A 23,230-nucleotide genomic window follows, 5' to 3' on the forward strand; every position below is an offset into this window, starting at 1 on the left:
GTTGTTAAACCCTATAAAATTAAAAGCCAAGTGCCTGACTGCTACTTGGTGTTGTCTGCTGTAGAGATGATGCTGATTAACAGGACTGCTCCACCAAGATTGATTCACAGAGTTATCTCAGCTTGAGATCCACTCAAGATTTGCTGTTGGAACAGACGTGCTCCAAATGGTGAGCAGAAAATTTACCTCTGGAAGTGCTCCCGATCTGTCCGTGGAAATCGGCTTTTAAGAAATTATGGGGCCTTACATACCAAAACCACTTTCTGATTTATGAGGCACGCCATAGTGGAGGACTCCAGAAATTTAGACCACCTGGGGTTCTTTCGAAGTACATGGGTGTTTTCACATTTCGCCCCCATTGAAATGCGGCCGCCGTGGCCGGAATTCGATCCACGATCTCGTGCTCAACAGCCCAACACCGTAGCCACTGAGAAACCACGGTGGATAAAAAAGTAAGCTTTTGGTTCCCTGAACATGTGCTGACGTCTCCAGGTGTTGCACTTCTGGCATTCACACTTACAGGGTATAAGCTTACTTTTTGGGGCCTTTAAGTTTGCTTTGCTGTAAAAACAAGCATGCTGCATCCCCCAACAGCAGCCTGCCAAGGTCAGCAGTGGGTGAGAAGGATCTGGCAGCAGCATTGTCAGCTGCATTTTGCCTTGCTGTTTGCGCACCCACCCCCGCCCTTTCCTGCCCCATTGCAGTGTCCTCAGCTGAAAAGGGTGGCCCACTTTGCGAGCCGGGGCTTCCTCTCGGAGCTGCTGGCCTACGTGCAAGTGCTGTTTGGCACGAGGGCCTCGGAGATCCCCGTGCCCGACCGGGTTCACTTTGCCAACGTGGCTGCCCTGGGGTTCGTGCAGCAGGTGCTGAGCAAGCGCCATGGCACGGCTGACCGCGATGCCGTCCTCCAGGCATTCAGGCACGACGCCCCTCCTTTCCTTGCCTATTTGATTACCTCTTAAAGCTCGATATGATGAACTCGGTAAAGCCATCAATTTGCTTCGTTATATCAAAATTTCGTTACAGTGAAATTCGATTTTTTCATGAAAATAAGTATAGTTGCCGATAGATCTTTCTTACAGGGAAGGGGCCACAATACTTGCTGAATTATCGGGCAGTCGGAAAAAGCAAATTTGAATGAAAAAGAAAGTGATATTGTTGAAATTCGGCAACGAAGGGTATGGTTTCATGCCTTGTGAACGATATCTTCACGTCGACATAGTGAATTGAGCGAAGCGAGCCAAGCGTTCACGTCCACTCCATCCCAGCAGCTTATAGCGTTGCCTGCAGTGGGACCGCATGTGAGCTCAGTCACGCTGATCCCCATCACTCTTAAAAAATGTTGGCACACTTTGGGGCATACTTTGTCCCACAACAATAATCATAATCTGCTTTGCTTGTGTTTCCTTTTTTTAACGCTGGTAGCCCAGTACTTCCAAGTCACGAACGGCATGCACATTATCAGCTCGACTTAGCATTCTTGACAAGAAATTTCTGTAGACAGGAAGTTATTAAAAAGGTACATTCTTTGTTATAGTGAGAATTTCATGATATTGATATTCCTTATATTGAGGTTTAATTTTTTCCGAAATGATGCAGATCATGTGCTGGTCCAGGCAGAGTGGATACAGAGACAGGCATGAACAATAGTGCATATAGTACAAATTGGTAACATGACTGAATGAATGTGAGGAAGACTTCGGGTAATTAATGACACATGAAAAGAAAGTTTGGCAGCATGTTACGCTTCTGTAAACATGTGAAGGCAAAAACGTGCTGCACACATGGTAATGCATTAAGTTATACGATCGAACGGGTTGGACTTCTTGCGAGATATAACAAGTCGCAGTGTGAAGTAAACGTATTGCATTGTAGGTCGACCTCCTCAATTACACACGCAAGCACCTAACGCACTACCCAAAGGTTCTTTTGTTTGTTCTCTTGTTCTCTCTTTCTTCCCGTAGTTCTTTCTTTTGTTCTTTCATTCATTCTTTCTTTTGTTCCTTCTTTCGTTCTATCGTTTCTTCATTCATATTCAGGTATTGCATCTTTGCTTGCTTACAGTGGTATGAGTCATTCCTGATGATATTTTTTGCATCACTGGACTAGACACCGCTTTTCTCGGGTATGAGCCATTACAATGAGTCATTAAGGCTTTCGCCTCAATATATAGTTAGACACCTCTATGCATGCAAAATATTGATTCACAGAGTGTAGATGTTGCTTTCAGATGTTCCTAGATGATGAGGGTTTTAGGTATAGCAATTAGCAACAAAATATTTACATCTTCTCCAGCACCCTCAGAATATGCAAGGCTAAAATTGCAATTTTCTGGCGAAAAATCACATCTTGTAATTTTGTTTATTTTGGATTCCTAAATAAATAAAGAAGCTAATCACTAGGTTTGGTTGCAATCTGCACTGTATAAGGGAAGAAAATTAATTCTCTTCTTGTGATGGCATGTGCTCGCCATCGAGAGCACCCATGAACACTGTATTCATGACGCGGCCACAGAACGGGCAACAAACCCAACACGGAGTAAATGCCCGCATTATAATGTTTGTTTTCTGCACATTTTATTCATGGGAGACCTTTCATCGAGAGTGCGGCACACCTCAAAGTAAAAATTAAAAAAGGAAAGGCATAATTCTGACTGTGGCGTGCTTGTCTGCGAGTGCAGACAAGGGCGCTGATTTGCTCAAAAGCTGAAAAGAAAGTGGAGATGACTTGAAGCTGTTGCTGCAGAGCAGGTTCGAAAGGAACAGGGTCCACCCTGTGGAGCGAGGCACTTTAATTATTATTGGTCTTAAAGTAAAATAGCGTGTTCTGAAATCTGAGCTTGTTTTTCACATTTCGCACTTTTTGGCTGAGCAAAACCTTTAGGGAAACTACTTTCAAAATTGCTTCACCAAAATTTGCTTTCAGAGTAGTTTCTTGGCTGGAATTTTGTCAGGAACAAGATGAGGTACTTTTTGTTTCTAAATTTTTATTAACACTAAAAACCATTACTTATTCGACATATATTGACTGCAAGAAAAATTGAACTTAGCCTCAAAGTGATGACATTGTCGCAGAAATGTAATGAAAAACATGTGACTGGCCTTATCCTGCACTATAACTCCCCTAGAAGGTATCTGACAAAAACAGTCAGTGTGTCTTCATTATTTCTGAAATGATAGTTTTCCTAAGGTGATGCACCTAATTGGTCTCTATGACAGCTGTAACTTGTTTTCTATTTTATCTGTATTAATTAAATATAGAATATATACTTGAAACAATAAGGTACATGTAGCTATAGATTTTTATAAATATCTTCTCAAAGGTTCAAAAGTTAATTTTCGGCTCTGCTTCTTCCCTAAAATGGACACTAAAGGCAACTATTAGGTCTAGCGAAAGTGATAGAATAATGCTCGAGAACATCTAAGGCATAAAAATTAGTGAGAGCAGAGCTTTAGTAATTAAGAAAGTGAGATAAATACAGGACATGATTTGAGATTCGCCCGGAATGTTCTGGTACTGGCCCGATGGCGTAGCAACTCGTCATTATAATTCTGTCACCAGAGTACTCAACCACTGATAATAAAAGTATGATTGCATTGCATTATAACAGGGAAGAAAATAGTATTTGTCTATATCTATTTCATTCTTAGAAAAAATAACTCGTTGACGGTACCCTTGGCAAAGACATGCCGGGTGGTCAAGAAGTCGTTTTAACTCGTCTTAGCAAAGCACGAGCTCATGCTTCTGTGTTGTGTAGGTTCATGCTTGTGAAGCTCATAATAAAGAGGGGAAAAAAAAAAAAATTCCACATGCATGCAATATTCAAGCGACGCATTAAGACTGGTCATACTGCCATACTGTCACATTTCTCTGTGGGACAACTACTGTATGAGAGAGGTGTCTTTTAGCTGCACCAAATTTTTTAAAATTGCCTGTGGCAGATAGCGTAATGCTAATAACCCTTCAGCAAAATACTTGCTGGAGGGGTCACTAATTACACAAAAAATCAAGATGCTTACTTGAATAATTAACATAATTGCACTAAACAACTTTTTAATTAATTACTTTATGGTGCATATTTCAATTTAGGAATTGTGGCCGGTGAGTTTGCAAGGCATATACATTTTGAATGAATTCTTAGGACTATAGCAGTTTCGACATAATACTTTTGTAAGTGTCCAACGAAATGCATTGGTGTTCCAGTTACTTTCAGGCTTCAATGCATGAAACAGCACTTCCTTAAGAAAGTAAGTGCGAGAACAGTGCATTTTTACTTCAACTTTGATCGCGAATATCTCGAAACCGGTGTCATCCTCAGAATTTGTTCCAAGTAGATGTGACTTGCTAACTCACTAGGTACAATTAGTTGATAGAAATATGTGCCATAAAGACCGTAATTAAGAAGTTCATTAGTTTAATTATGATAATAATTAGATGAAGCATTTTGATTTCTGCTAGAAGTAATGGCAACCTCATCGAGTAATTTAGCTCGAGGGTTAGAATTGTGTCATCTGCCGAAGGCAATGTTTAAAAATTTCGTACAGCTAAGAAATGACACCCTTACACCTGGGCACAGCATCGAGAATAAAAACTAGTGACAAACGTTTGTTGTTGTCTAAATCAGTACAATCGTATGGCCTTAGAAAAATCTTAAACGGGCCATGAGGCCACCGTTTTATATAGAGGGTACTAGATCCAGTTTAAATGTTCTGTCATTGCCAGCAAAAATCCACTCCATGCCGCGAGTGGTAAATAATGGGATGCCATCTGACATTTGGAAATGAGAACACTTTTGTGACTTCACGGCTTCCGAGACAGTAGTGTATGTAGAATTTCACATGCTTGGTACTCAGTGTGGGGTTGAGACGAAGCGAAGGCTGATCTTACCATTTATTGCTTGCTGCCGTGGAAGTGAGCGAGTAGCAAGAGCGAATTCGGATCGAGGCGGGAACACCCTGATTGCTGTCGGCACACAATCACATAGCAACGGGCATGCTGCCGTGCAAACTTCCGGGCGACAAGTAAAATTTCTGAAAGCAGCAGAAAATTCTGTGTCCATTTGATTTCTTGGAATGCTGTCAGCTGTGTCTTCGCACAGTTTCTGGCCGTACTTTTGCACTTTACACAATAAAAGGAAAAATAAAACCGTAGCACTGTATTTCTGATGCCGATTTACTCATTGACGGCAGTAAAGGCGATAATGGTGTATGAACCTTCCCAACTCCTTGCTCATGGGCAGGCCATTTGAATTGCACTTGAGGAATGTGGACTCTTCAATTTTTTAAACTGGTTTCAAAATTGATGGGTTGCTTTTTCTGCATTTCATTCACAGCATTATATAAGCATTTTGAAAAAGTTTTCTTCTTTCTTATCCGTTGATGAGATAGTATTAGGCGTGGGGCTGTGCACGTCATATATTGCCTTGCTGCAACAAAACCACTGTTAGGTCTCCCTTCCTATTTGTCCCCATCTTGCTGCACTGTCACGAGTGATTGTTCTTAGTCCGTGTTTTATTTTTTTGCCTCAAACCATTTCTAGCCACGTACCAGCTAGCCTGACAGAAGAAGTTGCTAAGCCATGCAGCACCAACTAGGCCAACATCGTGCACGGTCGTGTCAAATGTTTGCATTCTCCGCTTTTTCTAATCTTATTGTGCTTATGCATGCAGGGAGTTCCTGCGGGAAAACCTGTACTACGATGCGTCGGTTGTGATGCGGATGCTCTCGGAGCAACGCCTCTACGAGCTGCTCTACCACTGTGCGCAGGTAGGCTGCTGTCAACGACTGTTGTCAAAGGCAGTGTTGCGTGCCCCAGAGATTTCACTCTCGGTTGAGCAAAGGACAGTGCAAGCACTTTGCTGAGCAAATGATGTGATTTCATGTGCAGACATTGTAGGCCAAGAACAATTTTTGAGCGCTTGCTCCCCGGAGTGCAAAGCAGTGACTGTGACAGCTGTTGCGATTTTGGAGTATTGCTTAGAGATGGCAGCACGTGCCATCTGGGGCTGAATGTCCATAAACTGGGTGGCACATACTGTCTAATTTTGAAGGGTCTTAGCATAAACCGGAGTAAGCAGCCACATGAGATTAGCCAAAGGACACCTGCTGCTCTTCTATGAATGCAACAGACAGATGCAGCAGCTGTTTCTAGAACTAATTTCGTCTATGCCTGGCAACTTAAAAGACCTTACATGTTTTCTCACACACTAAGAGGAATCTTGCTTGATTCGTAAAGCTGCATCCCTTCTTTTCTGTTACCTCATGTAGCCTGTAAATAACATGATTCAATCAATCAATCAATCAATCAATCAATCAATCAATCAATCAATCAATCAATCAACCAACCAACCAACCAATCAATCACTATTTCTATTCCAATCATTTTCGATTCACTCACATAAGCAGCTGGCCCCTCAGCAAGCTCTGGGGGGTGGTATACACAGGGTGTGGCATTGCAATGCCTTTCTTTACATGTGTCATGTGGCAAGGTCTTTTTTTTAAAACTAGACTTAATTAATTATTACAGCTTTACTTATGGCTATGCCCACCTGCTACACAGGTAAAAACGCACAGAAAACATGTCCACAACTGCCTCGCAGCACTCTATGCATAACGAAAGCTGATCATTTTGACACTATTGCCTGTCTGGTTGAGATAAATCATAAAAAATTTAGAAGCATCTCTAACTAAATACAATAGAACCTTGTTGATACGATGCAGTTATGTACAATTTATCAGCGCCAACAGTTGTTCAGAACTATAGCACTGCATGGGCTCGGACCAACCCAAAAGCTGGGCAGGGCCGTTCGAAGCGTTTTTCGCTTGGCCCGGGCCAGGCTTCGGCATGACGCTGCGTGCCCGACCCGGACTTGGGCCTGCTCATTAAAGGGCCCAAGTCGTTACTTTTGAGCACACGCGAACAAAATGCATTGAGTGGTCCAAGGCATTCTGTTCCAAGGTGACGTGACACATGCAAAGAGCTTGCTCTTAATATACCTTAACAAAAGAAAAGATAAAAAAACAGACGAAGTTCTAATTTCTTTCTTTCCCACAAAAACGAACTTTGTTACAATGTAAGGAAAAGTAAATTACACAAAAACAGCTCTTTAAACCATTTCCCTGTTACCGCTTTTGTGATTGCACTGTTACAACTCTCGACACAATTATATTACATAAGTGCTAACACAAATGGTGTCTCTTTCTACTTGTGCATTTGTTTTATGCTGCGGGCTAATTAATTTGCCTACTTGTATATTTGTACTTATATATTTGCATGCTAAATAGGACCAAATTGTATGATTAAGGTAAATGCATGCGCTCTAATGAAAAAATAGCAGCACAGGCAATGGGCCAGATTGCTGATGTTCCCATGAGAGAAACAAAGATTTCGCTCTTTTTTTGCTTGTGCACTGCAGCTGATTAAATCCCGAGAAGGTGAGGCTGACACATAAGATACAAACTGTAAGCAAAAAAAAAAAAATTTATTTCTTTTTACTTACAGGCTGCGCTTAGTTGTGCACATGTGAGCCTTGGCTAACCTTAGTAACGAATGCCTGGTCGTGGGCAGAATCCAGGCTTAGTAACATGAGCGCAAGGTGGGCCTTGGCTTGGAACCATGAGCCCGGGCTGGGCCCGCGTTTGGCTCGGTCGTGCACGCCGGTGCCCGGGCCAGGCCCGGGCTTGTTATTACGGGCCCATGCTGGGCTTGGCCTTCACAAAGCGGGCCTAGGCTGAGAAATCAGGCTCATGCAGGGCTCTATCGAGAACGCAGAAAATGACCCAATAGAGTTGCCCTTATTTTTTCCAGTTCACGCGTTCCCGGAAAACACGATCTTTCGGCAACAATGTAGCACGTAGCATTCACAGCTATCGCTTCCAAGCTTATTGCGATAAGCATCTTAACCTATCTGTTTCACAGTGCGTGGTGCCATTCGAAGTGTACTGCACGTTTTTAATAGGCGATAACCCAAACATGTCGCCATTCCCTGCTGCAGGGAGTGGGAATGTGAGCATCATATTTTGCTCTCGCAGTATCTGGTGTTGCCCATTAGCTTGATTTTCTTTTGGTTTCCCATCGCCGTGTTAAAACACCAAGCAATGGCAAAATGGCAAAAGATGGCATCTCGGGCCGCTGAAGCTCCACAAGCTCAACGCATGTCAGCACCTCGTGCCACAACGCTTCACATTACATTGATGTCAACTACAGTTGAATCTTTCAAATTTTTTAGTTACTTTGGATCATACGTTTTCTTGGTTAGTACCGTAAAAACAAGAATATAGGTGGGACTGGAATAAAGGTCACCAACCCATACTTTAATTCTAATTAAATGAAGAAAAAGAAAAGGTATCAGCCGTGCTCGATACGCTCTAATAATACTGAAATTGCAGAATTGGCTATTGCTCAGGCCATACTTTCACCCAAATGTAGATACGTCGTCAGCGACTGACAGTCAGCCATCAGAAACTAAGTGCGAGGAAGAATATCGCCCTAGGCCACTAATATACACCACAGGAAGTATTGTCAGAGGAATTTGAAGAGAGATACGTCATTTGGTTTCCAGCCCACACCTCCTGTGAATCTGGCCACAATTATTTTGCCACAAGATGCAGAAAAAACATCAAAACACACTGCTAAATTATTCGATAGTATTTGCCCGATTCTACGAAGTCCCTGAATCAAATGGGCAACCGCTTGCTGTGTGTCCAAAGTAAAAAAATACTTAATGTAGAAATGACGTTAAAGCTCCTAAGCAAAATAGAAATACAGTAGATTTCTGTTACTTCAACTCCGGTTAATTTGATTTTTCTGTTAATTCAATCCCGACCGAGGGGTCTGGCCAGCACTCAAACTTTCGTTATTTCGATCCTAAAATTGGCCTTCGCCAGGTAGTTCGAACTTTGCTTGTCATCACACACACGACATGACCCCAATAGTGACCACAGTGGTGACTGCAATAGCGTCAGCATAGGTCTTTGCAGCATTCAGAGTACAGGGATTGCGTTGAACAGATGTAATCTGGTGTTGAAAACACCCATTTTCGGCCTGTCGTAGGAAGAGTTTCAAGGTGTGACAGTAGCCCACAATGTCTGATTAAAATGTTTATCAGATTCTAACGTGCGCCTTTCTTTTTCCCCAGGAATATTGGGCCAAGAATTGCCAGCACATTGCAATCGGATACAAAATCAAAATCGCCTTCGCGGTGATTGTACGCTTTACCGCATTACATGGATGTATTGAAGTGAAGCTGACTTTAAATAACAACGGTGAAGCTAATGTTAAAAATCCGGTCACCATTGTGCAATACATATTTATCTTGCGAAAAATTGGGTGTGCGCTGAATTTCTGCTATGTTTAAGTGATTTAATGTAACTTCTGCGTGGATTCTCTGTATTTAACACATTGGAGGTGGGCGTGCGTTTGATTCGGTGGCATGGTAGGCTTCGGGAAATATTGCCAAATGAATTGGTGGTGTGTTGACATTTCTGTGCTTCTTGTTTATTTTGATCTGCCGGATGAGTTGATCAATTTTGTCGGCCCTGTCAAGGTCGAATTAGCAAATATTGACATTATAAAGCGCCCCCAATTCTTTAGCTAGAAAAATTGCGGCATAATCCATCTCACGATATGCATGGTGTGCCAGTGCATGCGAATGCCAAGAAACATGCCATACATCAACAGGGATTCTTCCTCATGCTTTCTGGACATGCTGCACCACTCAGTAGCAGTGCCGAGAAGTCCATGCATGGACTCCAAAGACGGGCAGCATGATGCTCCGGTGCCTGCAAATGGCTGAGAGTTGTTCACCCGCTTAGGCGCGCACTCAGTGTCATACTCAGTGACTTGACTTGGCGCGAGGTTCATTGAAGAGGAGCACATACCCAATGCATTCATGGCACTGCTCGCTGAAGTGTTGCCGTGAAAGGCGTTCATTGAAAAGCGGCAAATACCCAGTGCATTTGTGGCAAAGCCTACTAATTGTCAGTTTGTTGTCCTTGAGTAAACCTTTTAAGGTGGATTCGATTCTGCTTAGCATTGGATATGTCCGAGGGGTCTTTTTCGTCAGTGTAGAGCAGCGCATTCCCCGTGGCACATACCTAGTTACCCAAGTTGGCATCAAAGACATTCATTGAAGTGCAGCACAGAGTGATTGGCATCATACCCAGTACTCTGCATCGGCTTCGTGAGTTTCAGTCAACAGTGGTACCTACCCAGTCCCATGTTTAGTGACCCATGTTGGCATGAAAAAGGTTATGTGAAGAGCGGCATGTACGCATGTACACATCGGCACATACTCAGTGACCCAAGTTGGTCCGATGGTTGGTTTCAAACCCTGTTACCTCAGCACAGCAACTCGATGCACTAACCATTCAACCACGGACCATCCAGTTACCCAGGTAGGTGGGAAAATGGTTAAATACAAACATACTCACACAGACAAACACAGACAGACAGACAGACAGACAGACAGACAGACAGACAGACAGACAGACAGACAGACAGACAGATAGTGTGGGGATGCAAGACTCTCATGCGTGCCCTGATATGTTGTTTTCCCTGCATGTCTCGTGTCTCCTGTAATCTGGCTTCTCCGCATAGCTTAATGATGTCGGGGGTTAGTTTGGCTGCAGCGCATTACGAGAGACGGTGCGAGTGTGGCTCTGCTAGTGCCCCCTAACGGTGGGGTTGATTGTGCGTGACAGAAAGTAGGCTCTTCCTCTTTGGCTCCGGGTCGACAAGCGGCACGGACGTTCCGCGCATGCGCCGATCCGTGCTTCTGCAAGACCGTCTCGCAAGGCCTACACTGAAATGGATAAACATGACCGTTTGAATGCACCACCGTTCACATGAGCATATGCACAAATGACCAGGTGTTAATGTCCAGCATGGGGCAAACATATTTTCTCGCTATCCGGTCGCGGTGAACTGGACTTCCACAGATTGCCCTTGTGACTTTTGGCATTATCATGTTGTTGTTCCTTTGTCCTAAGAGCACGGGTCAGGATCCCACAATAGATAGATAGATACCACCCTGGAAAGTGCCTGAAGTACTTTAAGAATGCTAACACAAATAAAATGGGCAAGGGTCTAATATGTATGACAGTGGTGGTGTTTTCTAAAGTTAGTTTCACCACATGTCATCTTAAAGTCGGCTTTGCCGCAGTACAGCCATGTTATGGTTTTGGTTTTGTATCTGATTGCACCACACAGGCAATTTCCAGCCCAGTTATCTTGGAATAAAAAATGCAGGCTACAATTGGGTAAACACCATAATCAGACATTATGAGCTACTGCTGTTGCCTGAAAATCTTTGTAGGCAGGTTTAAAATAGGCATTTTTGACAGATGACCATGTTCACTGTTCCCTAAGCTCTTCTAAGAGGTGCTGTCACTAAAGGGGTCACTATCGGAGTCAGGTGTGTGTGTGCTGACTGGTCAAGTTTGGACTATCCGGCGAATGGCAATTTTAGAACCAAAATAACACACGTTTAGGCCTACAGAAATACTTCACAGCTGGCCGGGAGGATCGGTTGGTATCGAGTTTACTGGAAAATAAAATAATCAGAGTCGAATTAACAGAAGTCTACTGTACACATAGGATTCTGTGGGAATGTATAAGGTTGCACCATTTTTTACTCGAATAATGTTTCATGTTTCCTACACTTAAAGGAATGCTTTACCACTACTTTCTGTAGTGCCTGCAAGGGCCTTGGAAGTATTTGAAAATAAATATATAGATAAATCTACTGGTGTAAAATTTTAAATCTGTGCGACTGCTTGCATTTTAATTGAGGTATATGCGACGTGCAGATGAATAATTCTTGGTAGCATTTTTGTGACACTGCTATCATCTATTTATTTTTTATTGTACAGTACTTTTTCTCCATTTTTTATCGAATCAAATTCTTGATTTTTGTTTGTTTGTTTTGAAAAGTTGTGCAATGTAAACTCGCAGTGCTTCTTAAATGTTAAAGCTGTATGTGCCAGCAGTCACGTTGAATTGAGATGGATGTGATGTGTAGGTGTTATGAGGTCATGACATGATCAACAAGGGTTGCTTTTGGAGCCACTGTTTTAACAAGAGGACTTGCTTTTGTCAGGGCAACAACAAAGGTGGCTTCCCTTTGTCAAAACAAGTGTTGCCCTGTCCTTACAGACAAGACTCTTTGTCAGAACAATGGTTCCAATGACATTATAACAATATAATAGTAATACTTTTATTTAGTTCGGTTTATTTAGTTTATACAATGTCTTCTGTGTTCAGGCTACAATGTCCGGATACTTAGCGAGAGCCTAGTTATGGATCCATGCAGTAATACAAGGGAGAATAAACAATTCAGGCATGGGCTCAAATATTTTTGTCTTGCATTTTTGCCATTCCTTGTCTGACTACTGTTAATCTTTCTGTGAATCCCTACTTGTTTGGATGCCTAAATATGGCTCATCTACCTGCCCACCTCTTTGTCTGAACAGCTGCGTGGTCAGCGGCGTCTGATGGTGGAGCAGCTGGCGCACTTTGACCCTAGCCTGGCCCTGGACTCGACCACGTGCGCTACTCTTGCCAGCCGAGGTTACGGACACCTCCTCCAGCAGGCCACCCATGGTGAGTTGGGACACCATTGGTTCACCCTCTCACGAATGCCACTGCACATAGCCACGCTTACGGTTCATTCCCGCTGGCGTGGAAGATAAAAGTGGCATGCACCACCTCTATCCACCTTGAAGGTTTCTGCATGATTAATTTTGTCAATCTCTCTTGAATTTTATTGTCAAACATGGAATGAGGGACTAGAAAGTAAACTGAGAGGCATATGTTTTGATGTTTGATCTATTTTATTAGAAAAGTGACTCAAACGCTATTGAATGATTGATTGATACAAACCATGTTCACGCGACAAATGACAAGCGCCCTTTCTCTCTCTTTCTGCAGAACAATTGAATCTGTATAAGAAGAAGAAAGACCACATGTACTTGGTCAACCCTTTAAGGGCCAACTTGAAGTAGATTCACTATACAGTCGCCGACCGTTTATTTGGACCTCACGGGGACTGCAGAAATGTCCGAATAAACAGGTGTCCGAAAAAGCAGATTAAGAAAAAAAAACAATGAAATCCTTTATTTCCACGCACTTATTCGGGCTCGGCAGTAGGCTTGAAGAAATCGTGAGTGCGCCGTTGCACGCTGTTCCGTTTACGCGCAATCAGATAAGCCTGAATCTCGGAGAGGGTCGTACGGTCACTATAGGCGGCTGAAAGCACAGTCACTGCTTGTGCACACTCCGCATGCGACGGCAGCGTAGCACATGGTGCGTCATCTTCCGACTCGGAGTCATCGTCCGGCGGTGCAGCAGAAACCTGACGAATGATCTCGCCGTCGTCGAATTCTGCGCATGTCAGTAGAGCAGTGTCAGCACCTGTGAAACTGTCAAAGGAGACGGTGTCCGGAATCGCAATGCAACCACTGCGCAGGTCTCGGCAGAACATTTTCCGTGTCAGTAGGGAGCACATCGGAAGGCGACAAATCTTAGGCCTCCCGGCACCCGCTTGCCGGCATTCCCCAGCGCAGTCTGCGCGGGCACTGTTGGCGACATTAGACACTTGACGCGATGTTTCCGTACGCCGCGTTGGATCACCGAAACCTCGACACAGCACACAAACACTACCGTGCCGACACCAGTCGCACAAACGAAAAACGTGGCCTGCTCGCAGCGTCGTTAGCGAAAGAAACAAATCAGCTGCTGAATTGTCTTGACATGGCTTACTAAGGTGAAACCGGAACTGCTGTACGGCAACTCTATCGAACCAGGCTGATACGATGATGATGAGCGGAGATTTCCAGTAGCGCCACTTCGTGGGGCAGCAAGGAAGCTCCGTTCAAAACAAAAATGGCGTTCAACAAGTCGAACTATGCGCTGGTCAGAGTCGGTGCATGGTGCCCTCGATCGAGTTGGCTCAAGGAGTGTCCGAAAAATCAGACGAGAGGTTGCAGGGTGTCCGAACTTTCGGCAGTTGTTGTACATTATGGTCTATGGGGAGAATGGCAGTGCCGCGAAGCTGACCGAATAATCGGGCATGTCTGAATTTTTGGAGTACGGAAAATCGGTCGGCGACTGTACTATCATTATTTGTTATACATTTAAATCTTGATATTACGAAGTCAGTAAAATCGGTGATTTGCTTTGTTGTATTGAAATTTTGTTATATTGAAATTCGACTTTTTGTGCAAATAAGTACAGTTGCCGATTGAGCTTTCTTACCCGAAAGTGGCTGCAACTTTTTCCGAATTGGGGAAAGCAAATTTGAATGAGAAAAGAAATAATTTTGTTGAATTTGAGAGTCAGTGACAAAAGATACAGTTTCATGCTGTGTCGACTATAACGTCACATTGGCAGTATGAAGCAAAACCAGCCATTTTTGCCCACACACTTTGCCCCCGCAGCTGATAATGTGGCCCATAGTAGGATGACACCATCATGAAACGCGCCGGCAGCGAGAAGTGAATGCTTCGTCTGCCTCTCACTTCAATGCATCTTCATAACTCGAGATTGCACAACCTGCAGTACTAATGGGGTCAGATTACCCCTAAAACAGGGCACATGAACTGCGTATGTGCTCAGCCGCACTGAGCCATGCGCCCGCTAGAAAAGGAGAAAAGGAGACACGTGCAAACCTGCCCCCAACACCGCTTCATTGTGCTACCGCGAGATCGCTCCGCATCCCCCCTTTTCTCTTGCTTGCGTGGGAAGTCTGTGCTAATAAAACCACGAAACTTCTCGGCTCACCCTTGTATGCTTTCACATGCGCCCAAAGCATACTGCGCGCGGAGCATGGTAGGATCTTATCGCACTTTAAATTTATGCTGAGTATGATGCTGCTTCACATTGGTGGTCACTCTTGGTCACGTGGCGTGCAATGTGATTTGAGAGGTGTGTTCGCAAGCAACCGCTCATAATTTAACCCATTTGCCATCTGCTCATTATTCAACCATTTCGTTATATTTAAATCGTTTATAAGCACACTTCATTATATTAAGGTTCTAAATACATTATGTTCTATGGACAAGAAGTTGTAAAATGTTAAATACTTTGTTATAAAGAGAATATTGTTATATTGAATTTCATCATATTGATGTTCTAACTGTATTGATGTTTGACTGTATGAACAAGCTCGGCTTACAGCCTTTCCATGGTAATCCCACAGAATACTTCCCGGTGTGTGTGACGGACCCTGACCTTCTGTTGCCCCTCTCGTGTGACCTGTCGCTACTGGGCACACATTTGCGGTTGCTGGCTGACTTGTTGCCGCGACTGGAACCCGGCCTGGTGCAGCGGGTGGCCAGGATGTACGACGCATCACGGCCAGGTCCGGCCCTGGCCCTGCGACGGGTCCTTCTTGCATCTTCAAGGCAGGGCCGGTGGGTGGTTACTATTGCAACAGCACTTCCTCCTGAAGGGGGAGGCTCGGTTTATCGTAGATGGTGACAGGTACTGCTGCTTCTGCAAATTCTGAAAAAAAAAAAAAAACATTCTGGGGTTTGACGTGTTGAAATCATGATGTGATTATGAAGCACGCTATAGTTGGAGACTCCGGAATAATTTTGACAACTTGAAGTTCTTTAATGTGTACCTCAATTTAAGTACATGTTTGCCCTTGCATTTCACCTCGATCGAAATGTGGCTGCCACAGCTGGCATTGAATCCAAAACCTCACATCCAGCAGTGCAATGTCATAGCCACTAAGCTACCATGGCAGATCAAAGTGGTGCAGACAGATGGGGGAGAAAAGGAAGAGAGAGAATGTATATGTGGGAAACAAACTATGTTGAGCTAGTTGTTTCATTGTGGAGAATGATGAAGGGTTGGAAGTGAAGCGTTCGTCGTGAGCATTGGGTGCTCGTCTTTTTGCATTATAATTTTTCATTCTTCATGACATGAGCAGGGCTGGCGTTGTACTTCCAACTCATTTTGTTAAGTGGGAAATCCAAGACACCAATATTTCTGCACATTGTATTTGCTAATGTGTGTAAAGTGCATAGAGGAAACAGAAAGGCACAATAACAAGGTAACTGGAGCACTGGCAATTACAGTGTGGATCCAGGTCAATACCATGGGGAACTCAAGACAACTAGCGACAAGAAACATTAACAAAAACAGAAAACATTGCAAAGACAGAAACTCGAAGGTTAAACAACCTTTAGAGGAATCCTAAATATGAGGAGCTATTATTAATGAGATGAATCGGCAAAAATGCAAGTGGAGCTATAAAAACGGGGTGTGTGAATGCTTGAATATTTGATTTTGACTCAAATAGCAAGCGTTTAGATAGTTCAACTTGTGACCTGAATATTCGATTTCTCAAACATTCGATTGTTCGAATATCAGTACCTTTGATGAATGACTTGGATGTGGTTGGTGCCTTGACACCCACAGCATTCCAGTGTTGCGTGACCTCTGTCAGTAGAAGGGTCATCCAGGCAGACAATACTGATTGAAATGATTAACGCGATGCGGGCAGATGAAACTTCAACAGCAATGCGTATAAAAAGCGTAAGAGCATGTGCGAAGACCGGTCTGATTAGCCATAGGAAGGCACGCTGATCGCATCGAATGTGCAAGTTCAGTGTTCACAAACACAGATTCATGCAGTTCAAAGCTTTCTACCCACATGCAAACACACAGACAAACTTGACACGCGTGTTTGTGGCAGTTGCTGGCTGGTCAATTGTGGACCAGAATGTCACTAACTCGTACCCATTAATCTAACCTGTACATGTTGTGTCAGTTCATGACCAATCATTGATAAGCCACCCTTAGAAACATATTAGTGAAAAGCTTTCTACGACCAATCTTCACATTGACTGGTGGCAAATTTTCATCTTGGCCACACCATTGGCGACACTGTCTAGCCTGTTAGGCCTAATCGGAGCTGCGTTGTTGGGTGTCAGTGACTAAAGGTGCGGTTACCCAATCAACGCAGATCTCTTCACAGATCTCGTCTGACCGCCCGAAAGCTGACAAACCGCCTCGCCAACAAAAGCGAGCGCATGGCTACGATCCTTGCGAAGTACCATACGGTGGCCCCTCATTCCGAATGGCATTCATAGATGCATCTCTTTTCGTGCCTTCAAGTGACCCATCACAAGACTAGCTTTGAATTTACATGGCGGGCTCGAAAATGTGTAACATCACTGACCCCCGGCTGCAGATGCACTTACACACACTGCAGATGGATGCAGACGCAAAATAAAAGTTGGGGGGGTGACATCGCGCCAAGTTGCCATGGGCCTCCTGATTTAAGGACTCTCTTGCATCGGCGCTGACCACGTTGGCCTTGTGCAGCGCTGATGACCATGTGGAGCGGTGTCAAGTAATGTTATGCGCATTTCCCGCTTTTGTTAGCTGCACAGATTGGACTTGTAACGAGGTCGCGATAACCCACAAAAACCACCTGCCTTAAAAATGGAAAAACCCTCCCATTTTATAGAAGAAAACTGGAAAGCAATACTACATAACCAATAGAAGATTGCCGTTAGGCACAGTATATGGCTTACTATTAAAGGGGCCCTGACTCTACTTTTTATCATAGTGGAGAAAGGCATTGGAAGTGAAAATAGGCTATTTCTGAAATACTTTGCCTCAAAAAGTACTTCAGTGTGTTCAGCAGAAGCGGAGTTATTGGTAATCAAACATGGCCTCCTCTGAGCTCCACTTTCTTTTTCATTGCCTTGAACTGTGAAGGCTACGGCGCAGTGGGGCGTGCCCACAATGCTCCGCCCTCTAATTGTCACCATGGTACACAGTTCAAATTGAATTTTGGGTGTTAACCTGGACGCCACGTCTTCCGATTTCGGTGCCTAAAACATGCTAAACATAAGCCAAACGTGGTTGTCCTCAGTGAGCCGCAGTGTGCTTAGCCAGTGGACTCATGGCAGCACCCGGTGGTGGCTGCGGTATCTACATCTGCACTTCATGGCTGACCGCAGCTACCAGTAGCAGTCGCATATAGGAATCCACTTTATTACAAAATAAATTGTAAGCCTGCCTCCTTAAGAGAGTAAGGAGGCAGATTCTGTTGAAAAGAGACCGTTTGAGAGAAAAATGACTTTGCAATTCACTTGTGAGCTCCACACACCACGTACGACATCAAAACTTGGCGAGTGTGAAGCACTGCAAACGCGCAACGCAAAAGAGCAAAAACGACGCTAGCATCCGACCGAAACGAAATGGTGGAGTCCGCATTGCCATAGTTAATAGCAGATATTGCACGTGATATGCGACTGACAGCAATGGCCGAACGCTTTTTTTTTCTTGCATTTATCGCCGCACATAACACTGTGTTTGCGGCTGGCCGTGTGCCTTCATAAACGTGTAGTCGGCATTCATGATTGCGCCGACAGCCACCATGCGCATTTTGACTCGGTGTATGTGGCGACTGCATGCCCTCAAAACTGTGAAGTTGCCATCTATGATCGTTTCGATAGCAACAGCGGTTTTGTCTGTGGTTTCATCTGCACCTGCCCTATCAAATGGTAGTTTCATTTTGGCTTCGTGTGTGTGTGTTGGCCGCCTGTCTTCAGCATTGCGAGATCACCGTCCATGATCACGTCGATAGCAGCTGCAATTTCATCCGCAGTGGTTGCAGCAAACAGTATTTTCACTTTGACTCACTGCAAAGCTGTCGAAGATAAAAAGCACCGGCACCATCACAATGGACAAACAATTTGTTGGCGACCATCTCACTGGTGACAAAATAATTGGGATGTGCGCACAGTAGTGAAAAGCATGTCTTCGATGAAAGCGCGCGCCGCAACTATGCTGCGAAGGAAGTCACGAGGCCTTCACTGCTGCAAGCTATAACCAGTAACATGATGACAACAATTGCAGCATCCGCACTGTTCTTCTGCAAAATAAGAAACAGGATTTTCTTATTCATTCAGTAAATAAAAGCGTGTGGATGTAGTAAGCAATTGTTTGTTGTTTTCTTGATACCCTCGATAATTCAACATTCCGTTAATTCAGACATTTGTTTTTTGGTCCCGTGAAATACAAAATAATGAGGTTTTACTGTACTCGAAGTAGAGGCAGCACTTATTCTAAGACCTCTTGTGATTCTAAGACCTCTTGTGACAGTCCCCTTGCGATAAGCTCTGAAAACTGTCATTCTTTCTTTGCATGCCTTGGTTGCGATTCTATCTTCTCTTAGCTCACAACGATTGCACCCAGTTTGGACCACATGGGTTGCACGTCGTGGTCAAAGTAACTTGCCCAACACCTTGGCACCGTTCACCCCAAATGTGTTGCTCGCCGCGCAAGCTCACTGTTGGGGGTGGGGGGTTCCTTGGCACCTCATGGAGCTTAGCGGGGTTCCCTGGGGCCAAATGCTTGAGAACCCTTGCTATAGAGAAAGTAATATTTTCCAGATATTCATACACAAATGAAGTTGTTGTCAGTTCTGGCATACTAATTTGATGTTCCCTTTAGTAAGAGTAGAGTGTACTGTGCATCTCAGTTCACAGGTACCTAAGTTACTCATAGCTGGCAAGATTCTTGTAAAGTAATGTGATTAGACACCTAAGCATGTACAGCACTGTGTTTATTACACAAAATTTGTAAGCATAAAAACATATGTTAAATTTTTGATATTGGAGATTCAATTCGTTATTTGGCTGTTTTGTTTTTCTCGGTTCCATTCAATATTCTATTCGAAATCTACTATTCGTGTGCCCTAATAAAAACCAAAAGAATTAGAAGATGCTTTTCTGTTTAATACAGTTGTCTCATATTGTAAGAAGGGTGGGTGTCTGCTGTCTCTGTGATTGCGTGCATTCAGAGGGGTATTGCTTTTTAGACCAACAGCCACATACCATCCTCCAACTCAAATGCGTAATGTGTATTGTTTTGCAAGCTGTAAGGCGAATGCTAAAAGGTAGATATCAAGAACTCATGCAGCCAAGTATGTGTAGCTTTGCTTACACTTTTCTAATAATAGGTTAGCAGTCATATATACTTCTAAACATAGGCATAGTTGTGCCTTGTCGTGCCCTGTATGCCATTGAAATGGTGACCAGCCATAGGAGCAGATGGTGTCGATAGATGAAGCCACTGGTACTGCTGCAATAGGGTGTAAGCTTGATAGTTTGGCATGATGGGCACTTCGATTTCTTTTTCTTGGACATATATTGATCCAGAAGCTGGAACACGGGCTGTAATGATGAAAGGGAACAATCAAGCTCCTTACTGCCCAAACTTGTGCCCATAATGCAAAGCAACAGCTAAAAGGACACTAAAGGAATATTATACATGGTTTGTTTACTTTAGACAATTTGATCCCAGGTTTTTTGCACTACATTTAGGGTGCATTCAAGCTGGTAAATGAGAAAAGTCACACTGGTAAGCACAACCTACCCCTATATTAGTGCAACGTGGAAACAACGACTCAGTGAGAGGTAGTAAGAAACAACAGAGTGAGTGCCAAACTTCAGCTGCTTACCTGCAGAGCGAAGTTGCCAGAATGCGCATGCACCTGCGCATGCGTGCAGCAGTCTTGTTAAAAAAGGCACAGCATTGTGTCAAACAATTTGCACTCGTTTCTGAAGATATAAACAGACGTATTCCTAATGCAGTTCGAGCCTCTTTTGTTAATGTGAAAGGCCTCCAGCAATTCTCGTGCCAAAGTGTCACAGCTTCTTCCCAGTATATTTATCTCGCAAAGCTGTGGCTCATGCCAACTCGCCCAGCAACCTGTGCTACACAACCTGTCCGTCCTTACACCTCTTGTGATTGTCACTGGGCATGTCTGCTTGTAGTGCTATTGCCACATAAAATAACCATCAGTCATGTCAGAAGCCTTCGTACAACCAGTAACATTGCTTGACAACAAAAATTTAGCATGACCAGCTAGGCACAATTGGATCAAGATGTCTTTTTACTCTGCGTCGTGGCGTCAGACACCATCACGGTGCTGGCCATGAGTGTGTCTGCAGCCTTGTTTTGACTCAGCGTAGAAAGCTGGCAATGCAGCGATTGAAACCGGTGTACTGTGTTGTTGCTTCAAGGCCAACTGCAACAAAATTTCACTTTGGCCAAAAAAAGTTGTAAAGGAGTAGTTACTATAGAAGCAATCCTGGCAAAGCTGCATGGCTGGTAGCTCGTAAATTTTTTATTAACCCCTGCCACGCCACGCTATTGTGCTGAATTCTGACCGAAAATGGAAGAATTATTTTTAAAGGCTCTAGTTGCCAACATGTTCTTCTTCCTCAGAAAGAATGAATTCACTCCCGCTTGTGCTGTCCCTTGAATTGTGTGCTGCCCTGTACCAAAAGTATGAATGAGCACCAAGACAAAACTGGGCTCATGCATGGTGTTTCTAGAAAATACAAAGCACCGTTGATGAGCTGAGCTTGTCTTTGGCCATTTTAATGCGTAAGCATTCTTTTGTGAGTACCCCAGAAAAATCTGTTCGTCCGTGGCGCCTTATATTTGCAAAATAAATGCGTAATTGGTCAAGTTAACACATGTAATCGTTATAATAGTGTAACAGTAGATGATTGGTAGCAATGGGTAGATATGCATGTGCTAGCTAAATAAGCAAGCAACAGCGAAGTATCAGCCGAATGAAACGATGCTTATGCATTAGTAGACAGTTCTCAGAATTTCTGTAGCATTTTTTGCTGGAAATGCTTTTCCAAATCAAGCTCGTGTTAGGCATGGAAAGGATTACATAGCCTTTAATAGCGAGCAAGTGATGTGGGCATCTGGTGGTTAGCAGATATGGTGTAAATCCCAGCACACGGCCTCTGGGATATTCACTGTGCCATGGGCGATGTCACCTGTTCTAGAGGTCACGCTGAGACCACCGTATTGTTTCTAAACATTCTGCATTATGAATCATTTCTGGTGAACGGTAATGCCGATGTATTTTTTTCCTTTTTCAGTTTTGGTGTTAAAATTGTCTGTTTTCGCAAGCTTTTCGTGATGCATCCTCTTGCATTTCATATGTAAATTCATGTTAACTGCACAACAACATGGGGCCACGAAAACAACAGACAACACAAGCGCCACAGATCTTGCGCTTGTGTCGTCTGTCCTTACCTTAGTGCCCATGTTGTTGTGCTGTTGATATTAATCAGTACCAACTCGGCCAGCTGTCAGTACTTCTGTCACATACAAAATTTTGCACGAAGGTTCTTCTATATCAACACTATCTGAAACTAGGCTTTTTACGCAATCAAGAATTTCATTGCAGTTTGACTTTAGGTGGCTTAGGACTGTCACGTGCTTTCAATGAAGGCATTGACTGGCAGGCCTTGATATTTGTCCTAGCTTATTCCTTTCTACTGAAGCAATTAATGTTTCAATTCTCTAATGTTTTGTCTTTACTGCAGCTACCCCGGTTCCTCTTCATCTCTGTCAACGGATTCACTGGATTTGACACAATCGGTGAGACCTGCCTCAGTGCCATCACTGCATGCTGCCTTCATTTAGCACAATAACAACAACAAAAACAAAAAAAAAGATTGCGCTTTGAAATGTCAGTGCTTGTAATACTCAGCACTTTTCTTAATAAACAAGAAGAAAGGGGGTTAACCGAGAGGCCCGATTTTTATTAGTCATATCATGAGAAGCCAACAGACACTGAGACCAAGGACATCATAGGGGAAATTACTTGTGCTTAATAAATGAAATAAAGAAACGATAAATTAATGGAAATTAAAGTGGATGAAAAAAACAACTTGCCGCAGGCGGGAACCGAACCCACAACCTTCGCACCTGCGGCAAGTTGTTTTTTCATCCACTTTAGTTTCCATTAATTTATTGTTTCTTTATTTCATTTATTAAGCACAAGTAATTTCCCCTATGTTGTCCTTGGTGTCAGTGTCTGTTGGCTTCTAATGATATCAGCACTTTTCTTGTGTTTTCACCTTTTGTGGGAGTCATAACAATATGCTCCTTTCCTTAAGCATGCTTACACTAGTTTTGCCTGTTTTGGTATTGTCTGTGTGTAGGTAAATTGGCTCTGGTTTTTTCTTTTATGCATTTTATAGGCACCCATTGGTAATTTTGTCAGTTTAATTAGTTATTAACTTGTGTATTCATATATACCTTTGTACGTTTATATTGTTACGTGTGGAAAGACAGACAAAAGAGACTACACTGTATTTATACTGGAGCCAGACTGCCAGCCAGACACTCGCTCGCGCCAAGAGCCCAGACACTTCGTGTTTCTCATGGCGGC

The 23,230-nt window shown here is 43.5% G+C and overlaps 1 protein-coding gene across 2 annotated transcripts in view; it reads left to right on the forward strand.

Moving 5' to 3' along the window:
- The window catches only part of LOC135916276 (uncharacterized), a 165,654-nt gene that overhangs the window by 75,617 nt on the left and 66,807 nt on the right, over nt 1–23,230 (forward strand). For both annotated transcript variants that reach the window (XM_070541280.1, XM_065449600.2), the window contains 5 exons: nt 705–919; nt 5,669–5,765; nt 12,471–12,600; nt 15,197–15,410; nt 22,380–22,434. In XM_070541280.1, coding sequence (XP_070397381.1) covers nt 705–919; nt 5,669–5,765; nt 12,471–12,600; nt 15,197–15,410; nt 22,380–22,434 — 711 coding nt within the window. The remainder of the gene's footprint in view (nt 1–704; nt 920–5,668; nt 5,766–12,470; nt 12,601–15,196; nt 15,411–22,379; nt 22,435–23,230) is intronic.

Source organism: Dermacentor albipictus, chromosome 6, assembly GCF_038994185.2.
Source record: "Dermacentor albipictus isolate Rhodes 1998 colony chromosome 6, USDA_Dalb.pri_finalv2, whole genome shotgun sequence".
NCBI lineage: Eukaryota > Metazoa > Arthropoda > Arachnida > Ixodida > Ixodidae > Dermacentor > Dermacentor albipictus.